The 21759-nt window shown below is 45.8% G+C and overlaps 1 protein-coding gene across 1 annotated transcript in view; it reads right to left on the bottom strand.

Moving 5' to 3' along the window:
• The window catches only part of LOC148505705 (FRAS1-related extracellular matrix protein 1-like), a 244847-nt gene that overhangs the window by 33476 nt on the left and 189612 nt on the right, over positions 1–21759 (bottom strand). The window contains exons 27-29 of the mRNA XM_088447872.1: positions 20243–20387; positions 14809–14938; positions 10938–11010 (exon numbers count right to left, since the gene is read on the bottom strand). Of these exons, the coding sequence (XP_088303998.1) occupies positions 10938–11010; positions 14809–14938; positions 20243–20387 (348 nt within the window). The remainder of the gene's footprint in view (positions 1–10937; positions 11011–14808; positions 14939–20242; positions 20388–21759) is intronic.

Genomic DNA, 21759 nt, shown 5'->3' with positions numbered 1-21759 from the left:
ATGCGGCTGCGGGAGAGCGCATATTGGCCGTACACACTGAGTGATGCGGCCGATATGTCGTTTTGATTTGGCCGGAAATTACATATTGTGCCGACATCGTCTCAGTGTGTACCCACTGTAGGGAGAGCGACCTCTCAATATAGCACTGCACTCCTGCGGGTATGCAGATGCACAAATTCCAAGAAGACAACTAGGAACTTCCCATCTAGGTCATGTGTTCCTGGCCGCTTATCTGTAATCGCTGTACAGCGCCATCTCCTGCCCTGTACGGGAGGAATGGGATCGATGAGATTTTCTGTTGTCCAATGTCAATCTGTAGAACAGTAGGACAATGATTGGCCACCTCTGAAGGGGCAGATGGATTTGCGCCATAATATAATATAAGTCACCCGGCTTAAAAAAGATCCAGTTTTTAGATCCAAGTTCCGGACTTGGCAAAAAGACCTGAGTCAGAACTCTTCGACTCGGAACACCAAAGTTTGTGTGTGTTCGGTTTACAGCAAAACCGCTCATCTATAATATATGCACAAACACATACATAAGACATACATATTATATATATATATGTAATGCACAAAGTATATGCCTTTTTTTATCTGCCCCATAAAGTTAAGGGCAGCTTATTACATACAGTACTTTGCCTGACTCCTCTCCAGTTGCAGGATTATTTCTGATGCTGATAGCCGACCGGCTAATGACAATTTATTCCACCTGGCGCTGGGTTTATAGATTTTCCCAGCACTCTTTGCTGCCCCTTTCATATAACACCTGTGTCACGTTATTTGCTGGCTCTCCAAAACAGATGTCCTCTCATAATCCCAATGAGTTAAGTGATCCCTTCGCCATGAATTTAATGAATTTTACATTCCCTGCTGAATTCCAAAGCTTTATGTGTCAGCAAGGAGAGAACAGTGGCCAAGCGAAGGGGCTTTTTAAAATGCCATCCGGCTACTAATGTACCAGTGTTACACTTACACTGCTGTAGTCGTTTTCTGTACAAGATGCAAAGCCCGGTGCTAGTACAGTAATAATATGATGATAAGTTGATAATGTGAACGACTTACTGCTCTTGTGGAAAGTGATTATTCTTGATTATCTTTCTACAATGCAGAGGTATAAAGGGTTTGGGTATGTTTTGGTTTATTTTTAATTTTTTTACTTACAGAAAGTGAATATGTTGATCTATAATTTATAGTTCTTCATCTGTAAAAATCCCCTTTCAATAATAATCTTTCTATAGACATAAAAACATTGTGGGGGCACTGTTGTCTGAAAGAGGGGGGGTTCCCACTTTTAGGGCTTTCTTCATTATGTTAATTATCGGGACCCCGATAATTAACATACTGACTCGACGAGAGCGCCAGAGCAATTCATCATTGCTCCTGTGCGGAGACAGCTGATCCGAAAACCAGCTGTTTCCCCGAAGCGCTTCACGCATGTGCACAAAAGCCCCGACGCATGGTGGAAGGAGCTGGACAGGGGTGGAAGCATACGAAAGGATCCATCTTCACAACCCGAGACTCCTTCCCATAGGGAAGGAGCGGGTTGCGGGAGGGGGATAGGGTTAGGGGGGGGGATAGGGTTAGGCACCCCTAAGGGAGGGTTAGGGTTAGGGGGGGATTAGGTTAGTTATACTTACCCTAAGGACAAACGGGATTTCCTCCTCTGTCGGGCTGCCGCGGTCGGATTAGAACCATGCGGGCCGGCGGTAAATCATACGGATTCCATCCTGCGTTGCCTTTTGGATGAATGGCCCAAAAACTTCTACAGAAGCAGGTGAAAATTTTTGTTTTTGCAGAAATTAAGTGATGATGAATAGACCCCTATAAATAAATACAGTTCCCACTTAGTAGCTATAGTCTTGTGATCACCTGCCTGAAAATTAAGTTTTTCCATATATGGTAGGGAAGATTGTGCCCTACAACCACCAAACTGGCCCAAACACACATGGGGGCACCCTTGCTTGAAGAAGGCAGTCTCCTCTTCCAAACAATGTGCCCCCTTAGTAGTTATTGTATCAGTAAATAGTAATATAAATTGTCAAAATATGATTATTGTTGGCAACTGAAAAAAAATAGCTTTCATCGGCTAATAAACATTCTGTTATGATTTTGTACTCCATCATAGCCATAGCGACTGCCGGCGGCAACCCCCTTAAGTGATTGGACTATTTGCCCTTTAAAAAGTAGACCAGTGAATATCTGTTGCCAATTCATGAAGCCAATGACAATTACCACCTCTAAAATATAATACAAAGCACTTTCTATTCTAGGTATTTGTTGGTTAAAATGTGAAAATGACTGTATAACGGGCCCCTTCATATATATATCCGCTCATTAACATGACGCACTGACTTGTCATTGAACAATATAACCTCTCTCTCTCTTTGTGTTGTACGATTGCTTATTTAATTGGCCTGTCTATTAGCACTGAGCATCTATCCACTCTGGCAGTATTGTCCTACAGCAGCTCCGGGTAATCCCTGCATCTGTGCCCGCTTTGTCTCCCTGAATAGAGGAGTCTTGCGTTCAGGAGTTTCCCATATACCCATATTCCCATATAGCAAACAGATCACTCATTGTTTAGGGTCCAAATCAGGAAGGGAATATACACCCTGTGTGTAACGAACATTTCATTTTCTAGCCCGTACCGGCTTAGGCTCTTCTCTATTTACAGTATGTAACTACTGTGTACGTGCTTTTATATCTATGTACAGTAACTACTGTGTACGTGCTTTTATATCTATGTAACTACTGTGTACGTGCTTTTATATCTATGTACAGTAACTACTGTGCACTTGTTTTTATATCTATGTAACTACTGTGTACGTGGTTTTATATCTATGTAACTACTGTGTACGTGCTTTTATATCTATGTAACTACTGTGTACGTGGTTTTATATCTATGTAACTACTGTGTACGTGGTTTTATATCTATGTAACTACTGTGTACGTGGTTTTATATCTATGTAACTACTGTGTACGTGGTTTTATATCTATGTAACTACTGTGTACGTGCTTTTATATCTATGTAACTACTGTGTACGTGCTTTTATATCTATGTAACTACTGTGTACGTGCTTTTATATCTGTTAGTGGGAGCTGCTGTTCTGCTCAGGTAAAATGCTGTATTGTTATCCATAGGAACACTGCCCCTTGTGGCCAATTCGTGGAGGACACTGACCAGGAGAGTGCCCAGTGCAGTATGCAGCTCATGTTAATGTACGAGTGCTCTCCCACTACAGAACATCATTTTTTATATATATATATATATATATGCATAGTATACAATATCTATATAATAGTTCTGTAAGGTCTGTCCCATCTCCAACATGCATGTGCAGCAGGAGCTAGGGCACGCGCCACAACGGCTAAGGGACAGACCTTAGCCTGGCCGGAAATAAGGAGGACCCGCCGGTAATGGGTAAATATGCAGCTGCAGGAGGAAGGGGAGGGATGGAGTTGGGGGGGGAGGATCAGGACAGAGCAGCGGACAATTATGGAAGGGTACTGGGGGTGAGTACCCCCGGGCCGCCTCTCTCAGATGGCCCCTGCGGTCGAAGCTGCTCCAAACTGAATAGCTGAAGCTATGGAGAGACACTGCAGGTAGGGCTGAGACTGCTGCAGAGCAGTGGCGTAACTAGGGCAGGGCGAGCGGGGTGCGTGCCCTGGGCGCCGTTGGACTGGCGGCGTGGGGGGGGCCCGCCGGCCACGGTACCGGCCCGCCCTAGTTAGCCAGTGTAGCGCCGACCGCAATGAGTGCGCTCAGCGCTACACATTTACACAGGACCGGCGCTAGGCTTCCAGCGCCAGTCCTGTGCTGCACACCTGAGCCCGTTCCCCCCCCTGAGCGCTTGCCCAATATCGCCAGGAGGCGGGCTCAGGCTGTGCATAACACACGCATCGCCGCCAGCGCTGGCGGGGATGCATGTGTTAAACAGCAGCCAATGAGAGTCAGATAGACTCTCATTGACTGCTGCAGCACCCACTGCAAGAGCCGGACTTCCGTCCGGCTCCTGCAGTGGGTAATGGGACAGACGTCATGACGTCATTACGTCTGTCCCATAATGCTGAGCGCGCCAGCCCGGGAGGACTGTCGGGCGGCGGGGCGGCGTCGCGGACCGGAGCAGAAGCAGCGTGGATTCAGGTAAGTATATTTTTATATATATATTTTTTTAACCTATCTGCAGTACTGGGGGCACAACGGGGGAGGGGGGTGGCTACTACTGGGGGGACCTCTACTGGGATGGGGGCACAATGGGGGAGGGGTGGATACTACTGGGGGTACCATTATTGGGAGGACCTCTACTGGGGGGGGGGCTACTACTGGGGGCACTTAATCGGGAGGGGGAACCTCTACTGGGGACTACAACTTGGGGGGGAACTACCACTGGGGGCATTATAAAAGGGGCCTACTACTAGAGGCACTGCACTCGGGGGACCTCTACTGGGGGCAATAATAGGAAGGGGGCACTGGATAGGGGGGATCACTACTGGGTGCCTGCATAAGGGGACCACTACTGGGAAAACTGCATGGGGGGACTACTGCTGGCTGCACTATATAAAGGGCACTGCATAGGGGGGGGACTACTACTGGGGGCACTATATAAAGGGCACTGCATAAGGGGATACCGCTACTGGGCGCACTGCATTGTGGGGACTACTACTGGGAGCACTGCATAACGGTGAACACTACATGGGGCACTGCATTTGGGGGGTCACTACTGGGGGTACTGAGTAAGGGGAACTAATTGGGGGCTGTATAAGGGGGACCACTACTGGGGATACTGTATAAGGGGCACTACTATGGGCCAGCATAAGAGGGACCACAAATGCATACTAGGGGTACTGTATAAGGGGTACTACTGGGGTTAAGGTGCATATGGATAGGAATGTTCAGTGTGAAAATAAAGTGGTGTGTCATATTGACACGCACCATTTTTACGTGACCACGCCCTTCGGCGCGCGCACATCGGGGGGGGGGCACTGCTGCAGAGACACAGGGGGTGTGCTGGGGCTATGGAGAGACACAGCGGGGAGGGATGAGACTGCTGCAGAGACACAGGGGTGTATGCTGGGGCTATGGAGAGACACAGCGGGGAGGGATGAGACTGCTGCAGAGACACAGGGGTGTGTGCTGGGGCTATGGAGAGACACAGCAGGGAGGGCTGAGACTGCTGCAGAGACCCACAATTTTGTAGTCAATTCTGGACTCCTCACGTGGGGACATGACCTCGTGGCCAGGGTGCTGTCTCACAACGTTTCCTTCACTCAGGGACAGATCCCCGCATTCCCGGAGATGCTGCGTTGCTCTGTTATGCAGAATATCGGTGACAAGGATCGCCCCACCCCCTCAGGCCACGGGGAGGATTTTATTTCTAAACAGGACCCTATAAACTACAACAATTTGTCATTTATAAAATGTTGTATTAAAAATTGGCACATTCACTAAGTATATAATTGTTTATTTCTGAATACGAATAAAATAAAGAATTGGATCGATAGCAAAGCAGTCCGGTGTTATCCATCATTAGGGAGTACCTGAGGGTAGGATGTAAGTTGATAACGTAAAACCCACATTCCACATTGGGACAACCTTCTAAGCCAGTCTCTAAAGATCCCACTGCCGAGTCCCCCGGCTCGCTGCCAGCAATATTTTGATTTTGAATACTGTCCAAACTAATTTTACCACTAATTTTACCACAATAAAAAAAAAAAAATCAGTTCTGTGAATTCAGCTCATTGTTTCCTATTTTATTATCTGCTGTCCTATATTGTACTCTTATGAAAGTTAATTCATTTTGTATATCATATAATAAAGTATTATAGAGAAAATACTTTGAATAACTGTTGTATAATTTACAGTGTATATATTTTATAAATAATACATTTAAGAAATATATATATACATATATATATATCCAGTTGTATTCCCCAGTTATGGAAAATAACAGAGGACACTCACCAGAGTTAAAAGTTCACGCTATTTTAATCAACACTGCCAAGTATTGTCGACGTTTCGGTCCCGAAGGACATTCCTCAAGACTCCAGCATCATCATAAACATCATCCTTATGCAAGTGTTCACATCACCAGACAGTATACACTAATGTGATAAACAACCTCTATTTATATACCCAAACCAATCAACCCTAATGCAACTCACCACCAGATCATACTGTTAGACCTGATGCGGGACGGCCGCAAAAACCGGAAGTCACGTGACACAAGCCGGAAATCACGTCACCCACCGCTGGGTAACCTAGCAACGGTTACTGCAACAAAAGCTAGAGTACATCGCGAGTGTAAATGACACTCTCCTACTGCAATAATACCGCAGTGACTCGGAGCTAACCCATTTCTTTGCCACTGCTGTTCCGTTATGGCACATCCAAATAAACAGGTGATTGAATCGACTCGACTATATCTCAGGAAAAAAGGGGGCGGAGCTACGTCAGTCTGATAGATGCCACGTCTGCTGTTTACATCACGTGGTACAATACATGTTGTCAGATATATACAAGCTGTCAGAACCTGGCTGTCACATACAAAGAGCATCAATACATAAAAATGTCATGCATCAGTTTATATACTGGTTAACTACCAGCACAGCATTATAGCCAGACAGATTTGGGTACAAATAGAGGTATACACTAAAAACAATACATCAAATAATAATATCAAAACAACAATATAATAATGCTTGTGACATAAACATGCTAAATTTTCTCAAGATAGATAACCCCTAATATTTAAATACCATATTTATTTCAAAAATATATCCAAAGGATTCAATTCATTAAGACCTCTCGGGGTCATAGTTCCCAGCTTATTAATCCACCAACTCTCAAGCCTCCGTAATTTTAATGGCCTATCACCACCCCTGACCGGGGGCGGGCACCCAGTCAATTAGTCGACACTTCAGCGTAGCAACTTGATGACATAATTTCATAAAATGTATAGCACCAGGTGTGTCCGAGATACCAGTGGTCAATGCCTGACGAATCGATAACCTGTGGTTCGCCATTCTTTCACGAAAGCATCTGGTGGTCATTCCCACGTAACATAGGCCACACGGGCAGGTAAGCACATATATGACATGATCCATTGTGCATAAAAGTTTATATTTAATCCACAATTTTCGTCCCGTCAAAGGATGTGGAAAATATGGGCCTTTCTGCATAGCCCCACAGGTGACGCATCCCGTGCATTTAAAGCACCCAGGTTTCTGTATACGTAGCCATGTTTGTGAGGTGTCTGATGTTGGTCTCGCCATTGGTCTTAGTAGCATCTGCTTTAAATTAGGTCCTCGCCTATAAGCCATTAATGGTGGGGCCTTACCTATATTCTTCAAAGCAGGATCCATTGACAATATCGGCCAGTGTTTTTTGATGCTTTTTCTAACCAAGTTAGATTTGGTATCATATGTGCTTACATAGACCATACGCGAATCACTCTTTGATATTCCAGGTCAGTTTTTACCATATTTATAGCGTGCTCTGGCTGTTTTGAGGCACCTCTGAATAGTCATTTTGTTATATCCACATTCAAGAAAACTTGTTGTCATCTTGGTCAGCTCTGTATTGTTACTATCGGTATTGTTCCTGAGTACTCGAAGGAACTGTGAAATGGGTAGACTATTTTTCAAATGAGTAGGGTGAAAGCTGGAAGCCTGTAGAAATGTATTTTGATCCGTTTCTTTCTTGTAAAGAGTGGTGCCGATCTTTGCACCATCCTTATAGATCGTTAAGTCAAGAAAATTGATTTTACTATTATCAATCTGATATGTAAAACGGACAGGATTATCTAAACTATTAAAGTGGGTCATCATATCCAGAAAACTTTCCCGTGTGCCGCTTCAAATCAAGAAAATATCATCTATGAAACGTTTGAAAAATGAAATTTGCGTCCAGAACGGCGGGAATATATGTCTCATCTCGTACTCGGTCATGTAGATGTTCACATACGCCGGTGCGAGACTAGATCCCATCGCCGTCCCGGAACGCTGTAGGTAATAATCTTTTCCATATATGAAAAAATTATTACCTAATACCAATTCTGTCATCTCTAATAGAAATTCAATCGGGGGATGGTTCATCACACTCCCCATCATGTTGGCCCCAGTTAATATATTTCGTGAAGCTCCAAGTCCATCTATATGGGGAATTATGGTATATAATGAGCACACATCCATTGTAACCAGAAAGCTATCAATGGAGAGCTCACCAACTTCATTCAACTTTTCCAAAAAATCCCCCGTATCTCTGATGTAACTCGGACTCTTTATCACATAGGGTTGCAGTATAGTATCTATATAAATTGCCAAGCGTTGCAGCAAAGAACTCCTTGCGGAGATTATAGGTCTCCCAGGTGGGTGCAAGGGGTCTTTATTGATCTTAGGGAGTGTGTATATAATAGGTGTTACATGATATTCAACTTTTAAAAACTCTGCTACATCCTTATCCAAACAATTATTAAACAACCCCATGTTAATCAGATCATCAACACATTTTTTCAATTTATCAGTAGGGTTCTGATACAGCTTCATATAGGTGTTCGTATCAGCTAACTGTCTCATTATTTCCTTATCGTAATCTAGCCAATCCTTAATTACGATAGCACCTCCCTTATCGGCAGGTCTAAAGACAAGATTCAAATTGTCTCTAAGGGAGCTTAAAGCCCTCCTTTCATCCCTTGTTAGATTATCAAATATTCTAGGGCCTGTCTCATTCAGAATGTCAGAATCAGTCAGTCTCAAGAAGGTTATAAGGCTCGCATTATGCGAAGGAGGATCAAAGGAAGAAGGTTTCTTCAATATATACAGTCAGGTGCATAAATATTGGGACATTGACAGAATTTTCGTATTTTGGTCTCTATTCACCACCACAATGGCTTTGAAATGAAACAAACAAGATGTGCTTTAACTGCAGACTTTCAGATTTAATTTGAGGGTAATTACATCCAAATCAGGTGAACGGTGTAGGAATTACAATGGTTTCTATATGTGCCTCCCACTTTTTAAGGGGCCAAAAGTAATGGGACTATCAACTCAAAAGCTATTTCATGGACAGGTGTGGGCTATTCCCTCGTTATTTCATTATCAATTAAGCAGGTAAAAGGTCTGGAGTTGATTTCTAGGTGTGACATTTGCATTTGGAATCAGTTGCTGTCGACTCTCATGAGATTCAAAGAGCTGTCACTATCAGTGAAGCAAGCCATCATTAGGCTGAAAAATCAAAACAAACCCATCAGAGAGATAGCAAAAACATTAGGTGTGGCCAAATCAACTGTTTGGAACATTCTTAAAAAGAAAGAATGCACCGGAGAGCTCAGCAACACCAAAACACCAAAAGACACGGAAGACCATGGAAAACAACTGTGGTGGATGACAAAATAATTATTTCCCTGGTGAAGAAAAACCCCTTCACAACAGTTGGCCAAATCAAGAACACTCTCAAAGTCAACAATCAAGAGACGACTTCACAAGAGTGAATATAAAGGGTTCACCAAAAGATGTAAACCATTGGTGAGCCACAAAAACAGGAAGACCAGATTAGAGTTTGCCAAACAACATCTAAAAAAGCCATTACAGTTCTAGAACAACATCCTATGAACAGATGAGACAAAGATCAACTTGTACCAGAGTGATGGGAAGAGAAGAGTATGGAGAAGGAAAGGAACTGCTCATGATCCAAAACATGCCACCTCATGGTGGTGGTAGGGTCATGGCATGGGCATGTATGGCTGCCAATGGAACAGGTTCCCTTGTATTTATTGATGATGTGACTGCTGACAAAAGCAGCAGAATGAATTCTGAAGTGTTTCGGGCAATATTATATGCTCATATTCAGTCAACTGCTTCAGAACTCATTGGACGGCGCTTCACAGTGCAGATGGACAATGACCCGAAGCATACTGCAAAAGCAACCAAAGAGTTTTTTAAGGCTACAAAGTGGAGTGTTATGCAATGGCCAAGTCAATCCCCTGACCTGAATCCGATTGAGCATGCATTTCACTTGATGAAGACAAAACTGAAGGGAAAATGCCCCAAGAACAAGCAGGAACTGAAGACATTTGCAGTAGAGGCCTGGCAGAGCATCACCAGGGATGAAACCCAGCGTCTGGTGATGTCTATGCGTTCCAGACTTCAGGCTGTAATTGCCTGCAAAGGATTTGCAACAAAGTATTAAAAGTGAAAGTTAGATTAAGGATTGTTTAGTTTGTCCCATTACTTTTGGCCTCTTAAAAAGTGGGAGGCACATATAGAAACCGTTGTAATTCCTACACCGTTCACCTGATTTGGATGTAATTACCCTCAAATTAAATCTGAAAGTCTGCAGTTAAAGCACATATTGTTTGTTTCATTTCAAAGCCATTGTGGTGGTGAATAGAGTGAAAATATGAAATTCTGTCAATGTCCCAATAGTTATGCACCTGACTGTATATATATATATTACAGGTTGCATCTCCCATATTCAAAATTCTTGGGACCAGGAGTATTTTATTCCGTATTTTGGAATAATTGCATATCATAATGAAATATCTTAGGAATGGGACCCAAATATACACACAGAATGCATTTATGTGTTATATACACCTTATACACAGAGCCTGCAGGTAATTTTATACAATATTTTCAATAATTTTGTGGCTCAAGCAAAGTTTGTGTACATACATGAAATTCATTTAGGTTTCATATACACCTTATACACAGAGCCTGAAGGTAAGTTTATACAATATTTGTAATAATTTGTGCCTTAGACAAAGTTTGTGTACATTGAACCATCAGAAATCAAAGGTTTCATTATCTCAGTCATGCCAAAATAATTCCGTATTTAGGAATATTCCGTATTTCGGAATATTTGGACATGGGAGACTCAACCTGTAATATATTAATATATTAATAAAATGTTTATGTAAAAACAATGAAATAACCAACCTGGATCAAACTGGACGAGACTTGCGCTGCTATGCGTGAAATCCATTCCCAGCCTGGCAGAGATCTCCTGTACCTTTAAAAAATAAATATCATCTTTATAGTTATACAAACCGGCAATCACTATACCATTAAATTGATGCATACTGTGTGTGTGAATATATATATATATATATATATATATATACACATGCAGATGTCATTCTATTATCAGCCAAGTGCAGCTGCGATGTCTGGGTGTACATATCATCGATATCTACAGCACAGCTTTTACTGCCTACATCTATGGAGTGCAATAAAGAATCGTGAAATGGTGGTGGCCTCGAGGTGCTGGCGAAAACGGTCGGAATGCCTCGCATCTTGAAATGCCACCCTGTACAAATTTGCAGATGAAATTGAGTTGATGTAAAAGTTGGATTATTAATTAATTCAAAATTGTCGTAGAGCAAAGACAAAAATAAATTTCTACGTCTTTAAGTGATTTATTTTTTTTTTTTCTTAAACAACATACAGTACCCTTCCAAATTCTGCCTTCCTATCTGGCACCCCAAGCACTGAGCACAGGAACGTCCCCAGAGGCAGAAACTGAAGAAGCGAACACACTAAGTAACCTAAGAACAATAGACAGATGGTCAGTGTTTACCCCTAACAGGGAACATTTACCCAGGCCTGACCGGGGGATGGAAGCACTGAGCGTTTCTCGGAGGATGCCTCGTTATCTGGTCACACATTCGTTGTATTTGGCTCGCCTTATCGCCATAAGCCAGATTTCACTAGGCTTGTTATCTCCGATTTTACATTTCCATGCACACAGAACCAGAGCCCATCATTAATATCTTCCTCTAGTCCAAAGCCACCTTTCAGGACTTGGCAGGCTGAAATAGGTAAAGCCCATGCTGGAGGTAGTCTATTCCAAGCGCTGTCTCTGGAAGGCCCCCAAACTTTCCTGCATTTTGCAAGTGGACGGAAATATAAAATTAAGCCACGGCTGGGTTTATAGTGCCCACAAATGTGGAAAATGATTGGAAGTTTTACCATTTACAGGAAAGCCAGAATTTACTTCCAAGTTGCTCTTATGAGAAAATAGACTTTATATATCAGTAATACACATGAAGGCGCCTTTCTTGGCTGGACGAAATATGGTTTATTTAATAATATGTTACAGATAGTGAGCTGTGACCTGTAGCAACGGATCATTTGCGCAAGGGAAGAAAAAGCAGAATCGCAGCAGGAAAAAAAAACATTTTCTCTTTTTTTTTTTTGTGATATTCATATAAAGTTAAAGAATGTGCCCCCAAAACAACATTTCTGCTCATATTTGTTGAAGTTTGACAGCAGTGAATGGTAAAAAAGAATTCTAATGTAATTGAGTATATGTCAATTATGTCTGAAAATCATCAGGAAGGGGTTGGGTACGAGATGCCTGCGGTCAGAATCCCGACAGTCAGAATCCCGACCCACTAAGATCAACTGTCCTAACCCTAACACCAAACTCTAACCTACTGTAGCCTAACCCTAACCCACCCTCGAAGCCTAAAAGCCTAACCCTAACCCTTCCCCTAGTGCCGAAAGCTAAAGTTGCATACAGACACAACGATTTAGTAAATGAACGATTTTAGTAAACGATTTTCGTTAATTTTTTCAAGTGAAAAATGAACGAAAATCGTTTACTAAAATTGTTCATTTACTAAATGTAATGAACTACAAACTACAGTAATGGTCCCCCTATGCAGTGCCTCCAGTAGTGTTTCCCCTATGCAGTACCTCCAGTAGTGGTCCCCCTATGCAGTGCCCCCATATGATGCCCCCAGTAGTAAGGCCCCTGTAATGCCCCCTGTAGTGCCCCCATATGATGCCAGCAGTAGTAAGGCCCCTGTAGTGCCCCCAGTAGTAAGCCCCCTGTAATGCCCCCTGTAGTGCCCCTAGTAGTAAGCCCCCTGTAATACCGCCAGTAGTGCCCCCAGTAGTAAACCCCCTGTAATGCCCCCAGTAGTAAGCCCCCAGTAGTAAGCCCCCTGTAGTGCCCCGAGTAGTAAGTCCCCTGTAGTGCCCCCAGTATTAAGCTCCCTGTAATGCCCCCAGTATTAAGCCCCCTGTAATGCCCCCAGTAGTAAGTCCCCTGTAGTGCCCCCAGTAGTAAGCTCCCTGTAGTGCCCCCAGTAGTAAGCCCCCTGTAATGATCCCAGTATTAATCCCCCTGTAATGCCCCCAGTATTAAGCCCCCTGTAGTGCCCCCAGTATTAAGCCTCCTGTAATGCCCCCAGTATTAAGCCCCCTGTAGTGCCCCCAGTATTAAGCTCCCTGTAGTGCCCCCAGTAGTAAGCCCCCTGTAATGATGCCAGTATTAATCCCCCTGTAATGCCCCCAGTATTAAGCCCCCTGTAGTGCCCGCAGTAGTAAACCCCTTGTAATGCCCCCAGTAGTGCCCCCAGTATTAAGCCCCCTGTAATGCCCCCAGTATAAAGCCATCTGTAAAGCCCCCAGTATTAAGCCCCCTGTAATGCCCCCAGTATTAAGCCCCCTGTAGTGCCCCCAGTAGTAAGCCCCCTGTAATGCCCCCAGTATTAAGCCCCCTGTAGATGCCCCCAGTAGTAAACCCTCTGTAATGCCCCCAGTATTAAGCCTCCTGTAGTGCCCTCAGTATTCAGCCACCTGTAGTGCCCCCAGTATTAAGCCCCCTGTAGTGCCCCCAGTAGTAAGCCCCCATGTAATGCCCCCAGTATTAAGCCCCCAGTATTAAGCCCCCTGTAGTGCCCCCTGTAATACCCCCAGTATTAAGCCCCCTTTAATGCCTCCAGTATTAAGCCCCCTGTAATGCCCCCAGTATTGTGCCCCTTGTAGTGCCCCCAGTAGTAAGCCCCCTGTAAAGCCCCCAGTATTAAGCCCCCTGTAGTGCCCCCAGTATTTTGCCCCCGCGCGCGCACACATATATATATGTTGCAAAAAAAAACAACTTACCTTCAACACCCCGCTTCAGTGCTGCTGCCTTCCGTCCCCGGAGCCTGCTCCTCGGGACTATGGGAGTGACATCATGACGTCACTCCCATAGTGCACTGCAGGACCCACAGCTCAGTAGTGGCGCTGGGGGGGAGAGAAGGAGCGGGCGTCCGCTGGTAACACACTCCATTGTCTCCGGGAGTTCCGCCACTGCTTATCGGGAGAACTGTCCTTTGCGATATTTTAGGTACTTACAGTATGCAGTATATGCAGCATAGGGGGGACTACTACAGTGGGCACTGTATAGGGGGGACTACTACTGGGGGCACTGTATAGGGGGGACTACTACTGGGGGCATTGTATAGCTGGTGGCCGCTACTGGGGGCACTTTATGGGGGGGTGGACAATACTGGGGCCGCCAAACAGGGGGGACTACTACTGGGGGCAATGCAGCAAAGGGGGGACTACTACTGGGGGCACTGTATAGAGGGGACTACTACTGGGGGTACTGTATGGGGGGTGGTCGCTACTGGGGGCACTGCATAGTGGGAACTACTACTGGTGGCACTGCATAGGGGATAGCTGGGGAATCATTTTAAGTACTTATTTAATGTATAGTATTATTATTCAGAAATTATGGGGGGAGGGGGGCGCCAGTCCATTAGTTTGCCAGGCGCGCTCGGAACCCTATATACACCCCTGGCAAGGACTGATGTAAATTACTAAAATATTCTCTGTAAAACGCTGCAGAGTATGTGTCTGCACTATATAAAGAACTGTTAATAATAATGACCCACATTACACAGAATTCATGTTTTTTTTTTACTATACTACATAACTTTTATTAATATTTTTCCGTTCACAAATTATAAAAATGTTACAGATATTCCGACATACAGACAGTTTTCCAACTCCCCACCGTTATATTAAATCTTACCTTTATGCCAACAAATGCCGGATCTCTACTGCTCCCCGTTCTAATCAACTTCACTGCGAGAGTCCCGGAATTTTCACAGATGCGATAATACGGCTCAGCCAGTTCTAACACCGACCACTTCAGTTCCAGCCTGCAAATATCCACAACGATTAAATGTAATAGAAGTTAATAACAAATCACATATTAGGGTCTTGTATGCGGTCTAAGCACATGATTCAGAGATTTACGCTAATGCCATGGCAACTGCAATCTTTTAAGGATCACAGTTGCTAAAATACGCTAATGCCGTCCAAAGCTTAGCCCACTGCTGCCTTCTCATGTACGCCCGACTACATGCAACTTAGTAAACATCGTTAACATTGACATCGGCCAGTCACGCAGCTTGTACTATAAGTCAAGTCTGACCAGCCTCAAACACAGCAGATCTCCTGACACGCAAAGAGCTCTCATGCTGCGGAGGAGATCGCAATAGCTAATCTCTGCACGCCCATGAAGAGTTTAATGGGTCAGACCGGCTTGCGTTTGCCTAAGACCCCCCCCCCTCGGTACCTCCTCTAAACGCTGAATACCTGTCACTCATTTTGCGAGTGAATCCTTTGTATAAGCATACTCACAATACAATCGCTAGACGAGCGCAATGTAGCGTTCACGCATGGGCAATGTCAATAATTGCTCGATTTGCATAAATGTCGGCATTGCGTAAATTGAGCCCTGGATTTGTTTAGGGGCTGCATACTCATGGGCGTACCTATAGTGTGTGCAGTGATTGCCTTTGCTATAGGCCTGCAGGGTTAGGGGGCCCACCTCTGGTGCATGGCTCAACTGCAGCCAAGTCATACAGTTGTCTACCAGGTTCCCGGAATTGGCGCTAAGCACTGTGTGGCATAATGTGAATTGGGGGAACTGTGTGGCATGTGTACTGGAAGCAGTACAATGTGGCATATTGTTGACTTGGGGCACAACAATGTGACATAGCATAAACTTGGGCACTGTGCGGTATAATGTGAACTAGGGCACTACTATGGTGCATAACATTAACTAGGGCACTACTATGGTGCATAACATTAACTAGGGCACTACTATGGGGCATAAAATGAACTACAGTAGGGCATTAGTTATTCTTATTATAATCCTTTATTTATATAGTGCCACAAGTGTTCCGCAACGCCTTACACAGTCCATAAATAAGTGAACAAGAAGCCAGTGACTTAGGGCTCATACACAATAGACAACAAATTTAATGATATGTACGATAACTATATCGATATGTACGATAACTATATCGTTATCGTTGATAGCGTTTATATCGCCCAGTGTGTATGAACGTTATCGTTAGCTATACACGCTCCTGTAAATCGTTAACGATATCTTTCACAGCCCGAACATGCAGTCCAACCTGATGATATCGTCAGAAACTGCATGTTCACGGATGAGGGAGGGTGACGTCACTGAACGATATCGTTTGGTGTGTAATGTGTATGCGCGTTATCGTTGAGCCGGGTGAAGGGGAAACACTTAACGATATCGCTCATGGAGCATATAGTTAAGTGCGTACCCGGCTTTACAGTACAATACAGGACAAGGTTTATATATATATTGGTGCATTAGCGATCATAGGGCCTGATTCAGACCCACTCGCGAGCGGCTGTCCGCTCGCAAGTGGGTCGATGTTATGGACTGAGCATGCGCACGACGGAGGGAGCTCCGTCGTGCGCATGCGCCAGACGCGACGAGCGAAGGAAAGTCCTTCGCTCGTTGTGTCCGATCAAAGGGGGCGTGCTGTCAATGTTGATTGACAGCACGCCCCCTTTGGTGGGCGTGCCGGGGGCGTGCCTCCCTGACGGGGGCGTTCCCACGGGAACGCCTCCCGTCAAAAGCCGGCCCACTGACATCACTAGTGATGTCAGTGGGAGTGATTTTGGCTCTGATAGAGCCAAAATCACTCCGGAGCTTGCGGTTGAAAACCTCAACCGCAGGCTCCGGCTCGCAATTTCGATGGTCGCGATGGTAACGACCATCGCGGCCATCACAATGCACGCTCGTATAACCTGTGGGTGGTGACCCACAGCTATACGAGCGTCCAGGAGGACGCTCCATGAAAATGGAGCCCGGCCCTCATTCAGAGCGTGCGCTCTGCTCAGAGCGTACGGCTCTGAATGAGGGCCATAATACTCAAATAAGCAACAGGGCGCCAGCCACCAAGTGTTAGGTGCTCTAGTGGGGAGCAGGGGCATATCTATAATGTGTGCAGGGTGTGCGGTGCACACAGGCCACCGGGTCACCACACACCCTGCACCCATATTATCTAAAACTCACCTGTCCGTGGTCCTGCGTCGGATGTCAGCGCTGCACAGAACACCATAAAATGGCCACCGCTGCCATTTTTCCCGCCTATTGCGCATGCGCAGTAGTCTCTGGGCACGCTCCAGTGCCCAGAGTCTACTGACTCTGCGGTGGCCGGCCAGCAGTGTCAGTCGGCTGCCATCCGCCGGGGAGAGATGAGGGGGCCCGGCATGGGGAATGCACATGGGCCCCCTCCTCTCTTAAGACGCCCCTGGTGGGGAGTGAGGAGTAGATGAAAGTAGGGGCTGACAGACAGGGGTGACACAGATGGGGTAGACAGACTAAAATGAACAAATTATGTGGTACAGTAAGTCTCTAGAAGGGGCACCTTCAAAATGTTGCTATGGGGCTCATAAATTTCTGGCTACGCCCCTGTGTATGCTGTAGGTGAAACCTGAGACGACAGAGCTGATAGACTGTCCCTAAAGGCCTGAGCCAAAAGGAAGATGTGTACTCACCTACCAACGCATCTTTGTCAAAAAGAAAGGATGCACGATGTATCGATTGTACGAGTACACCAAATCATGTGCCAAATCGTGAGCAGGACTGCCGGGGGAGTTTCAAGGGAAATCGTACACATCGTTGGATTGGTAGCACATCGCCAAGTGTGTAGGCACCTTAAGACTTTAGGGGGCGGATTCAATTAACCATTATCTGCCATCGCATTCTTCCATGCATTACGGTAGGCAGATTCTGTGGGAATCTCCACAGAGTGCGAGTAGAATCCACTTTCTGCCCTTAACCCGCCAGGACCCGTTCCTGCGGCTTCCGCAGCTAATTGACTGGACCCCTAGGCAGTCCCCTGTACCTGCGTTCCCGCAAAAGGGGTGTGGCATTGCTTTAAAAAGGGCGTGGTTACGTCACATCGCCGGGGCATGCCGTGAGTCGCGAGGCCTGACCTTAAGGCACGCCCCCGTCTGTCAGTATCCTGGGCGAGCAGAGCACCAGGAGACAGAGCTGTTCGGCCAGGGTTTAACACCGACTCGGCCCATCTGCCTCTCTGGCACTTGCCAGAATTCCAGATGGGCAGAGCCTCAGTGGCCCTGTCTTTGAGCCGGCCCAGGTGCTGCCCAGAACACCGGGAGTCTGCTCAGGCAATTGAAGATCTCCGGAGAGGAGAGTAAGGGTGCAAACTTTTGACTTTAGCGCCCCGCCCCCTGCAGGCTGTAAAAAATATGAATCACGCAATAGAAGTTGATCAATTCAATTATAAACTGAAGTAGGTCTTTGTTATCTAGAAGAGAAAATTGGCATATTGTAGGCTCTTGCACATCACCCAACATTTGACAATGTCAAATCGGGACAAAATAGGCCCCCATCAGCACAAACCCCGCCTTGATCTGCCTGAACCCTACCCTGATCCCGCCAGAAAGACCCACTTTTATACCAATACCCTGCTCCTTTTGTGGCCCGCTAACTGGGGCAGTCCTGAGAAAATTGGGTTACCTCCTGGTAAGTAATTTCTCAATTTAAAAACATATGAATGTATGAGCCCAGATTGTGGAGTAGGGTAGAGGGGTGAATATGAATATGGTGGGAGGGGTGTGGTAAGTTGAGCTCCGGTGGGAAGGTAGGTGGACCCTTTCAGGGGGCTCCTTGCCGTGCGGCTCATGACCAGCACGTTATCCCTGCTGGACCTATGGTCTACAGTCTTGGGGAGCCGGCTGAGAGTGTGCAAGCGACTGGGTATGTTTGAATAGAGTGGCAGTTCAGGCCGGCGGCATCCCGCGCGGTGGTTGTTAGAAACAGTGTCTAAATTTCCTTGGAATACCTACCGGTAGGTTGTTAGTATGTTGAACGTTGTGGCTGGGATTGTCGTGGGTACGTACCCTTCCTCTTAGTCCTGACTCGGTCTGCTGGTTCGATGGTTGGAACACAGGTGGTAAAGATCGTGCGTCAATGAGGCTGGATGCGGAGGCGGGTGCGGTGTCCACACTTCACCTGGACCCGATGGTGAGATAGCTCGCTGGTGGTGAGCGGCTAGGGTCAGGTGTTGGATGACCCTCCTCTGGAGGAGTTTGCTTCGTGGCGTGTAGCGAACGTCGAATCGCCGGTGTGGGGGATGGGTGTCTGGGATGCACTCTGGTGCCTGCTCGGGGTAGAGATGCCGGTGCTGCCGGTAACCCTGACAGATGAGTGTCCCTTGGTCGGCAACCACCCCTGATGGTAAATGTCAGCGTGGTGCTGGGTAGGAGAACGAGTAGTGGAACAGCCAGCCCTTACCGCGGGGGTTAAGAGCGCCGATGCCTAGGTGGGGAAAGTGGCTGGTAATGGGTGGTGGGTGATCGTCAAGTGGAGGGTGGGGCTACGATGACACGATTCACCGCGAATCGCGTCACCCCCCCTCCTGGACTGCCCACTTTTGCACAGTAAGTAAGGGCCTGCAACCGGGGCGCGGGGTGGGGTGTTGGCCTGAGTGCGAGCGGCAAAGGAGGGTGTGGGTCAGCAGCGGCCGGTTCAGAGAGATTTGCCTAATATTCTGGGTGGTCGGGAGCGCCACCTGGTTTTTGAGAGGCTCCTGACCATTTTCCCTCAGTCATCTCAGCTTTCAGTTTATGGTCAGCACTGCAGGCCAGGGCTGACTTCTGGCAGATGGGACAGCACAAATGGAGATGGAAGCATCTAGTGGCACCTGGCACAGTACTGCACTCAGCAGTGACACTGACAGCAGTTCTCTATTCTGCTCCCGGCCAGCTCATAAGAGCAATCCTCTGGTCAGAGCTGTAGATAAAGTGTCTGCCGGCTAGTAGTGATCGGGGAGGTTTCTGGGTACTCAGAAACGCCCCTACATGCACTACTGTAGAGCATATTCTAAAGTCAATATTAAACACTTCAACCCATTGGCTTTTGATTCTATCACTAAAATAACTTTATTTTAATAACACACTTAAAAAACTCCATTGATTTTGTTGAAAAATTCACTAATTAAAAAAAAAATTGCCTCAGAGCCCATTCGGGGTTAGGGGTCATGAAGCTTAAGCTTCATTAGTTTCACAGTAGATCCGCCGCTGGGCCCATGTGTCCCTTAACCAGGACCTATGTGTATATGTATATATGTATATGGAGCGGAATTTGCAACAAAGCCACTTACGTTTCTGGGAGGATTTTATTTCCTGCTGGATCAGAGAGCTGAAATTCAAAGCTGTCTGAATTCACCTGAAATAAGGGGTTTATGATGTACCGAATTGCTCTCTGATTTATATCTCTCTGTGTAAATGTTCTCCCGACATGATCACCTATAAAACAAAATGATAAAGAAACAAACTCACATAGAATATTTGTTTTATATAGTTAGAAAGTTTACAGACTGCAGCCGTCATTTTTTATAGCTGTTCTACTAATCCTTTTTTTCCTTTTCAAAATCTCTCTGGAGGGAAAATAAGTATGGCTGCCATACACAGGCACAGGCTCTGCGCTGGCAGAGAGGCATTCCAAAGCTTAATCATGTGACTATGGCTGCCATGGTAGTCATATGACGCTGTGGAGAATTATAAATCATTAATAGCAGCCTGAAGAAACAAACCAAGGAAAAACGATAAATATCCATCTGCTTATTATTTCACGGAAAGACAGATCCGACCAAGTTGCGTCTGGTCCAGAATAGTACGGACATAGGCATAAATGGATAAATTCGCAACTACACATGCTTTGTATGCAAAAACTCGCGTCCGTGTTTGCGTCCGTGAAAAGAGATCCGTGACACTCAGCATCAGACCCATTATGTGTAATAAGGAAAATGCAAGAAGCAAATACAAGGGGGAGATGGAAACAGAAAAGAAGATGGGAGGGATAAGGCAGAAAGAGGATAGGTGGGTACGATGTGGCGTAGTGGGGTGTACATTGGCAGATCAGAGAGGCGGGGTGTTTTGGAGCGTTTAAAACGTCAAAGGTTTGGAGGAGAGTCTGGCTGGGAGTTGTATAGGTTCCATAGGTGATAAGATGCACAGGAAAAGTCTTGGCTATGGGAGCTGGTACCAGTAGTGAGGGAAGGTCAGTGGCTTAATGGAGAGGACAAATGTGGGAGTTCATATGAGATCAGTAGAATAAGGGGAGGGGATAGTTAGGGATTGGCTCAGAGCTTTATAGATGCAGGTGAGGATTTAAAATGGATTCTCTAGGGTATGGGGATTGGCTGAGAGGGGACGGAAGAGAAGAAACCTGTTGCGTATGGACTTGGAGAGGAATATTACCCAGAGGAGGCTTCAGTAGTGATGTCAGGCCATCATGAGAGAGCTGATGAGAATTCTAGGCCTGAAAATGGCGCAAAGGTAGAGACTAAATATGGGAAGCGGCTGAGAGGGAGACACCGCTGAAGACATGATGTACAGAGGGATGTGTAGTGTTGTTAATTGTGAGAGAACTGTGGGTGGGGGGCACTTCTTGAGCCCCCCACCCTCAGAATATCCCTCAGGAAAGAATATCCCTCAGGAGACACGTGAGACAGGAGATAAGGGGTTGAGGTCAGGGGTAGATCTGATGTTAGATGTAGATGTGATGTAACGTCAGCCATGCATTAATTGTGGCCTATTTCTCTTTATCAATGTTCCTTAATAAATCACCTTTATATCAGTAGGCTGTGTGCCACGACATGTTATGGCTCCCATTGAA

This window comes from Taudactylus pleione, unplaced genomic scaffold (genome assembly GCF_031769625.1).
Source record: "Taudactylus pleione unplaced genomic scaffold, aTauple2 ptg000442l, whole genome shotgun sequence".
Lineage (NCBI taxonomy): Eukaryota > Metazoa > Chordata > Amphibia > Anura > Myobatrachidae > Taudactylus > Taudactylus pleione.
Note: the sequence above shows the minus strand (reverse complement) of the source record. Positions and strands in the feature narration are given on the sequence as shown.